At 44.3% G+C, this 8,817-nt stretch overlaps 1 protein-coding gene across 1 annotated transcript in view; it reads right to left on the bottom strand.

The window, feature by feature from the left end:
• The window catches only part of CRTAC1 (cartilage acidic protein 1), a 153,713-nt gene extending 148,286 nt beyond the window's left edge, over positions 1-5,427 (bottom strand). Inside the window, exon 1 of the mRNA XM_007939980.2 lies at positions 5,228-5,427. Within this exon, the coding sequence (XP_007938171.2) occupies positions 5,228-5,427 (200 nt within the window). The remainder of the gene's footprint in view (positions 1-5,227) is intronic.
• Between the last annotated feature and the right edge of the window lie 3,390 nt (positions 5,428-8,817).

Below are 8,817 nucleotides of genomic sequence, written 5' to 3'. Positions count from 1 at the left end.
AATAACAACAACATATATACTTATATATACATACCACATCATGTATCTACCTATCTGTTGTTACTAGTTGCCATGGAATCAACTAGTGACTCATGGAAATCCCATGAGTACCAGAGTAGAAATGCTCCATCAGGTTTTCCTGGCTGTCATATTAACAGAATCAGGCCTCTAGGATTTTTCTTCCATAGTACTACTGAGTGGGTTCTAACTGCCAACTGTTGAGAACAAACCATTTGTGCCACCTGGGGACTTTATATCCACCTATACAGACTGTAAAGAGCTCTGGCGGCATCATGGAGAAGGCATTTGCCTGCTAGCTAGAAGGTCAGCGGTTGAAACCCACCAGCTGCTCTGTGCAAGGAAGATGAGGCAATCTACTTCTGTAAAGATTTACAGCCTTGGAAACCCAATGGGGGTTGCTATGAGTCGGAATCGACTCAATGGCAGTGAGTTTGGAGTTTTGGAGTATAAAGACTGTATGTATCCATATACTACATGTGTTTATATGTTTATAAGAAAATGCATAAAAGAGCGTTGATTAACCATAGATAAATATCTCATTCTTTATCATTGTTCTTATTATTTATAATGACAAAAACATCTCCTCTATGATCATGATTAATCTGGTAATTGAACATGGTTTGCCTTTTAAATAATCCAATTAACTTTTGTAAATTAAAAGATAAAAAAGTTTCCTGATATAGTTGCAAAATTAAGAAAAAAATAAACCACTGCTTTACAATCTGTAGCATCCCTTTAAATGAAATCCTTCCAAGTGTGAAGAATGTGTTAAGGTTTTATCAAATGAATGCTCTTTGTGTAGAAAAACTGATCTAAATCATGAGTTAAACTTTACAACCACTGTAATCTTTCCATTTGAGCCCATCTCCTGTTGGAGACTGAGAGGGTAGTGGGGTCATCTCAGACCTCTGGGGATGTCCCAGGAAACAAAAGCCGCTCTGAAGGAATTGTACGAGATTGACACCAACAGGAATCCCTTTCCACACTACATGTGACTGTAGATTAGGTGTTTAGTTCCACTGAGAAAAGGGGAAGCCACTGGGCTTTCTATTTACCCAGGGAACCAGTCCTGAAGACCTCAATGGTCTGTGCGTGTGCGGATGCTTCAAGGGGTGATCAAATCCTCCCTGCGCCTGCAGGGAGGAGGCCGGGCACAGACGCAATCAGGCACCTGCCGGGTAACAGATAAGCCCTCCAAATGCAGAGGCACTCGCCCAGCTGTGGCAGAGGCGTGGAGCCGGCCCATTCCCTCCCCCACCCCCGCAGAACAAAGGGCGGTCATTTACTGATCCTCCCAGAGTCAGATGCACACACACGCCTTCCATCACAATTAACTCAAGAATCTGAAACACAACACAAACTCACCCGCAACATGCTCAAAATCAATGCCATCAATACCCAGAACGAGGATACCAAAAAAGCAAAACAAAACAAACCTACGCAAAGAGTAAATACTCAAAGCAACAGGGTAGTGTCAGACACACTACAAGGTCAACAAATGGAAAGACAAGTTCAAGCACAGGGCACCTTATAAACTGAAGAGCTGGCATTATACCAGGGGTTGCAAATGTAAATGCTGTCGGGGGCGGGGGGCAGACAATGGAAAGGTCTGTAAGACAACAGGGAGGTGGGCCTGTCAGAAGTTGGGCCACTGCTGTGCCAGATAAAGACGCTTCAATTCAATTTTTAAAAAGTTCAACTTCTGCTACATAATTCTTAAACAGAGAGTCAACAATCAAACAGAAGGAAACAGAGTTAAATACGATGGGTGTGGTAGTTGTTAGTTACTGCCATCTAGTCCATTCCAACTCATGGTGCAGAGTAGACTACTCCATGTTGTTGTTGTTATGTGCTGTCGAGTAGGACCTGACTCATAGCGACCCCTCCTTGGGTTTCCGAGGCAGTACCACTACGGAAGTAGATTGCCCCATCCTCCTTCCGAGGAGTGGCTGGCGGTTCAAATCCAGGCACTGTGCTACCAAAGCTCCCAAACTACTCCATGAGGTTTTCAAGACTGACCTTTCAGAAGCAGGTCATCAGGCCGGTCTTCTGAGGTGCCTCTGGTGGGTTTGAATTGCCAACCTTTCAACTAGTAGGTCGAGTGCTAAACTATGTGTGCCATCCAAGGAGTCCAGGATGGGTGTCACCCACTGTCATGGACTTGATCCTGACTCACAGCAACCCTACAGGACAGAACAGAACTGCCCCGCAGGATATCCAAGGCTATCAATCTTTACAGAAGCAGACCGTCACATCTTTCCCCCATGGAGCAGCTGTTGGGTTTGAACTGCCAACTTTTTGGTTATCAGCTGAGCGCTTCAACCATTGCACAACCAGAGCTCCATGACAGGTGTGCAGGTGATGAAACAGTACAAGTCAAAATCAGAAATGTTGCCAAGAGTTCACATGGGCTGAAAGCCAAGACAGCGATCCTACCTGTTATAACTAGAAAGGACCACTTGGTTTCTAATTTCAAAGGCAATAGCTAACTGAAAACTAAACAAAATGGAAATGGTATATTAAGCTCTAACACTGGGCATTTTGATTAATCAAATAGGTTCTTCATGTAAGTGACCATTGAGCTGGATTACAAAGATCGCACACATTCTTTGTTGTTGTTGCTGTTATGTGCCCTGGAGTCAGACCCAACCCATAGCGACCCTTCCTTGGGTTGTCAAGGCAGTATCACTAACGATAGTAGATTGCCCAACTTTCCTCCCGAGGTGTGGCTAGTGGATTTGAACCACCAGCCTTCTGGTAAGCAGTTATGTGCCTTAGGTACTACGCTACCAGAGCTCCCACACATTCCTTTGGAAGGCCCTAAATAAACAGAGCCTTAAAACAGTATAGGTGTGGTCTTATTGGAAGGCAAGGGTGGACCAAATGACCTCCCAAGGTCTTGATTTAAATATGTCTGTATAGTCAATTCTTGGTTATCTAGCCTTAAAGGAAAAGACAGTGACGAATCATCCTAAACTGAAGATAATAAAAAGTTATATTTGCCTTTGGCATGCATTTTGGTACTTAAATTAGAACGTACCTTTCTGATGCTCTGAAAATTCACTATGCTTCACACCAGCCACAAAGCCTGACTTGGAGCTGGGAGGCTGCCCAATTTTGCCACCCTGTCCTCCGTATAACTTTTCTTCTTTGCTGAGGGTGAGCAATAGCATCTTTCAGAATAATGTCCAACAGCCCAAGCTTTCTCAGACAGGGAATACCTGACTCAGCTCTTCCCTCAGAGAAGAGAAAAGGGATCTTTCCAAATGGCTACTCTAGGGTCAAGACCCAGAATGATCTGCTTCTTGTTTCATAGGAAGATTCCAGAGTCCTCCAGGATGCTTAGGAAGAGCAAGCTACACAAGGTTTGCACACCTGTTGTAAGATGACCACAAAAAAGATGGTCTATGACACCTAGATTCTCTCCTCTAGGGGACACAACAGCAAAATCCTTGAGTTCCTTGAAAGACAGAGAGAGAAACAATAAAAACAACAACAAAACTTCACTGAAAAGGAAGATAAAATGAATGCCCAGCCCTTGGAGAGAAAGCTGTACACTTAAGAGATCAGGATCAGTTCTCTGACATCAAAGGATGGGCGGGACCGAGATCTACCACATCCACCTTTAGACACAGTGCTCAGACAACTGACCTCAGCCAATGGGCCTATCTGGGCTGTCAATCACTTCCTTTGACCTGGAAAAGACAGAGATACATGGAAAATTCTGCTACCAAACAGTTCTGCCTCTTCCCAAGCAGTCCCAGTTCAGGACCAGCCTTGGGGCAATATTTTCTCTCTTAGTTCTGATCCTTGCAGCTGAAAGATGAGTCACGCGGAAGGCAATGCAACCACGGCTGCTATTTCAGCATGCCTTTGAGATAGATGCCATAGAAAGGGGCAAAATGATAACAAAAATAACACCACAAGTAAGCTATAAGTGACTGTCTTTGCAGACACTACTCTGAACAGTTAAGTGACTTGCAGAAGGTTCACAACTTTTGGGTGAGATGTATCAAAAACAGTCCTTTCAAATTCAAAGTCCAAAATGCTTTCTACTGTTACAGGCAACTGAGTAATGTTACCTGCTATTACTTTGTTCAGTGCTACCATAAAAGCACAGGCCTCCCAGAATGAGGCTGTCTGGCCTCTGGTATATTCATGCATTGATTGATTTTGAAGTGATCACTAAACTTTGTACAGTAATTCTAGAGTTAGGGAGCCTTGGAGTTCGATCTTGATTCACTCACTTACTACGTACTTGACAGTGGGCAAGTCACATAGCGTCTCTGAATCCCAATTTCCTTGTCTGTAAATGGAGATGATACTATACTTACTTCATCGTGCTGTCAAGAGGATTAAATAAGAAATGCATGTGAAAGGTTTAGGATAGTGCCTGGTACATATTAATGCTCAATAAATAAGAATTATCAATAGTGAATGGCAGAATTTACAATGCACTATTGCACGCAATTGCCTACTGTGGCTTCAGAACAATAGGGTATTACAGATGGACACCTTTGTATAGATGATGTAACATATCTCAGCAAGTATGTGACCCAATCAAGGTCATGTAACTAGAAAGTTGTAGAGTTAGGGCACGAACTCAAGCCATTTAGACTCCAATCTTATGCTTTTTTTGTGATACAATACTGCTTCTTAGAAAAGAAGGGAACAGTGGGCACCAAAGTATTTTGAGGTCTAGCCACCCCTCTTCACTTCCCATCTCCCTCCTTCTCTGAAATGGACAAGTACTGTTTTCCAGTCTTATGTAAAGTACTATGCAGATACAGCTTTGAGCATCCTCTTCTACCAGGATTGTCACCCTTAAGGCCCTCCTTTGTAGAAAATCTAGAGCCCCACTGGTAAGAAGTAATACTTACATAACTAAGAAGGCTTATATATGCAGAGAATACCTTGAGGCAGAGCATCAAATTTTCTCCTTGGAAAACTTGTGGTCAAGCATCCTTCCTCCAAACTGCCTTCCATTCCAACTCGCTGCTTGAGCAAAAGGCAAGAACAGAGTAGGCCAGAAGCCCAGGCAAGCCCAGCCAAACTGCAGCTGAGCCACGCATTACGACAGACTTATGAGTGAGAACTAGATGTGTACTGTCATAAGTCCGTGGGTTTGGGAGTTATTTGTTACACAATCTTAGTGCAGCAAAAGCTGACTAATACATCTGTCCAACTCAGGGTGGGAGGCACTTACCCTGCCACAACGATCTCAAAGTCCCCGTCATGGTCCACATCAGTAACTGCCACACCATAGTTAAGCTGGGTGGGGTTGCTGTCATAGTCAGGGGGCAGAACTGAGTTGGTGACTGCAGTGAACATGGGTTCAGTTCTCTGGGATCCCTCAGTTGGGGGCAGAAGCCACAGCAGCAGTTGGAACAGTACCATCCACAACATCTGAAAAACAAAGTTACAAATGTTACTGGGAGAGCCCATAGTCCAGAAAAACTAATCCAGGTCAGCCCAGTGATGCCTTTCTTCCCTGTGCACAAAGGCTTGGCACCTCCTAAATAAACCCAATCCTATTGCTGTAGAGTTGATTCTGACTCATGATGACTCAATGTGTTCTAGAGAAATGTGTCCTTGGGGTTTTCAATGGCTGTAATCTTATATAAGAAGACCTCCAGACCTATCCTCTGTGGTTCTACCAAGAAGACACAGACCACCCCCCTTTCAGTTGGTGCTTAGCCCGCCACTTTTCCACAAGCCTTGCCTTGACTATTCCCTTTAAAACTGCAACCTGTACCCGTCACTCTCAATCCCTTACCTTGCTCTGCATTTTTCTTTTCTTAGCACCTATCACATTATAACACACTGTATACTTTCCTTATTCATTATGTTTATTTTTATTATCTGTCTCTCTCTGCTAATTTGTAAGCTCCATGAGGGCCAGAATCTTTGTCTATTGTGTGTATTTGTTGTACACCAAGCCAAGAATAGTGTCTGGCACATGACAGGCACACAGTATATATTTAATGAGTGAATAGAGGAATGGTGGAGTATCAACACACAGGCATGGAAGCCACACAGACCTCAGTAGGAATTCTAGCCGTATCAATGAGGTATTTCATGTTTCTGAACTTCACTGTCTCCATAATTTCTTAATTTGGGAAGGATGCACCTTGTAGGACTATTGTATGGGCTAAGATAATACAAGTCAAGAACTTAGCTCAGTGTTTGTCACATAGTAGGTGCTCTATAAATAAAAACTATTATTATTAGAAGAACAACTTATTGAATCCTCCGGAAAGTCTTCAGTCTTCACATGAATGTTGTTGTTATGCACCATCGAGTCGGCTCCGACTCATAGTGATGCTGTACAACAGAACAAAACACTGCCTGGTTGTGCGCCAGCCTCACAATCCTTGCTACACCTGAGCCCACCTTTGCAGCTACTGTGTCAATCAATCTCATCGAGGGTCTTCACCTTTTTTGCTGACCCTCCACTTTATCAAGCATGATATCTTTCTCCAGGGAGTGGTCCCTTCTGAAAACGTGACCTAAGAATGTAGGTCATAATTACTAAGTTATAGGGGAGAAGACCACAGTCAAGGGCTTTTTGAAAAATGTATATGCTGGGACCTGTCACCATTCTTGTAAGTTCAGGTAAATAAATGTCTTGTTAATCCCCAGAATGGGTGACAATAGACTTGTGGCATTTCCCACATAATATACCAGAAAAAAGGAGGCCCCTCCATACTCTGGGAGGAAGAAGAAACTAGAAGTTCAGGGGTGGGGTCGAGATTCCATGAGTTTGTTGTTGTTGTTGTTATGTGCCGTCGAGTCATGAGCAGCCAGGTCTAAAACCACAGTTGAGGCGGTGGAGGATGGTCCTTCTGTGCAAACACACTCTAGAAGGAACCTGGAGGAAATCTGTGATGAGGCAGGTTCCTTGAGCCAACATCCCTCCCCAGAGCAGCCAGCCATCACCTCCAGACCAGGAAGCAGTCAGTTAAGGGCTGCATTCCAGCAGGAGCTGGCGAGCAATGCATCATTCACTTGGAGAAATTAAACCATTGTATGCGTGTTTTATTATAAATTAATTATGTATAATCCATTGTATAATTCATTATTATATCTCTAACATAACTCAGGGTGTTGCCAAGCAGCCTGGGGCCTTGAAAGCCAGTGGCACATGCAAAGCAGACAGATGAGAATGGCCAAGGAGGTGGAAGGCCTTCACCCTCTCTGAGTGAGAGCAAAGGAGACACTCAGAACACTGTAGATGGCACCACCTTGACACTGGGCCTGAACATCTGGAATTGGAACTCACAGAGCATTCTAAAGACTCCTCTGGACCAAGTCCCACAAGGACTGCCTGGGCTCAGTCCCAGCAGGGAAGGCAGTGCCTCCCCACCTTCAGAAGGCAGCAAATCTCTTCCTGATGGAACTTTTCTTGCTGGCTTGCCAGTGCATGTGGTTGTCACAAGCAAGGCTGAATGAGTTGATGTCTCAATGAAGGGAGGAGCAAGAAAGGTATGAAGACTGTCTCCCCACATGGAAACAGACATTCCTGTCAGCAAATGAATGTGCTCCAGTTCAAGGACCTGAAGACCCAAATGGAGAGCTCCAGTACTGCCTTGGGAGCCAAACAGGATACCACAGTCTCCCCAGTGCCTTGTTGGAGAGTCGTCCCTGGGAGGGAGGCTCTTGCAGCATGTTCATGGAACACATGTTGGATGCTGGACTATCAGAGTGAGGTCATTCCAAATGACTGAGACAGCTGAACAAGACAGCATCCTCTACTAGGTGGTCTTATTTGCCATAGGCAAATGCATCCCTACCAGAGCTCTGCAACTGGCAGGAAGTTAAGACTGAATACAGGAACTCACAATTGGAGAATGAGAGGTTGGTGTACTGCCTAAGGTATTTGACTGCTAACCAGAAGGCTGGAGGTTCAAACCCACCAGCCATTCCTCAGAGGGAAGTTTGGGCAATCTACTTCTGTAGTGATATTGCTTCAGAAACCCAAAGAGGGGTCGCTATGAGTCGGATCCAACTTGACGGCAGTGCGTTGCATTTGTTTGTTTGTGGACATGCTGGTGGTATAGTGGTTAAGGCATCCGGCTGCTAACTGAAAGGTCAGTGGTTCAAACCCACAAGCCTCTGCACAGAGGATGGGGCAATCTGCTTTCATGAAAATTTACAGCCTTGGAAACTCAATGGGGGTTGGTATGAGTTGGAATTGATTCTGTGGCAGTGAGCTTTTTGGAATGGACATGCTGCAATGTAGCATGGATCTGAAGGTCACTGGACCTCTAGGTCAAAAGGGATGGCTCTTCAAGGAATAACCTTTATTGTAGGGACAGCAAATGAGTTTCAGCTTGACACCCAAATCCGATTGATTGGCAATGGCTGGAAAGAGTACTGTGATCAGCTTATAATGCCAGCAGTGGACACAGAAGAGAAAAGAGGCATTGGGCATGCCTTTTAGTTAGTTCCTTTTAGGCACCATGCTGGCAATTTGGGTCACTGCCACCAGTGAGGCAGGTTCTATTAGGATGATACGTGTCTAACTAGTAGAATTTTTCTAATGAAGGCCACGAGGGGCAGGAACCATGAACTAGCCCGTTGCATTTTACTTTTTCTCTGAAAAGTGGAACTTTTAATTAAAAGAGCCGTACGAAAGAAGTAGCTACTCTGTGTTACCCATTTTCAGATAAATAACCTAAAGCAAGATGAAAAAGAAATAAGGCACCTATGGTTCGACCTCTATTTTGCTTGGTGACCTTGAACAAGTCACAACCTCGTTGGGTCCCAGCTTTCTTCTCTAAAATGAGGACTGGG

This window comes from Orycteropus afer, unplaced genomic scaffold (genome assembly GCF_000298275.1).
Source record: "Orycteropus afer afer isolate SDZICR_OR568_19922 unplaced genomic scaffold, OryAfe1.0 scaffold00064, whole genome shotgun sequence".
NCBI lineage: Eukaryota > Metazoa > Chordata > Mammalia > Tubulidentata > Orycteropodidae > Orycteropus > Orycteropus afer.
The sequence above is the reverse complement of the archived record's forward strand: the minus strand, read 5'-3'. Positions and strand labels throughout refer to the sequence as shown.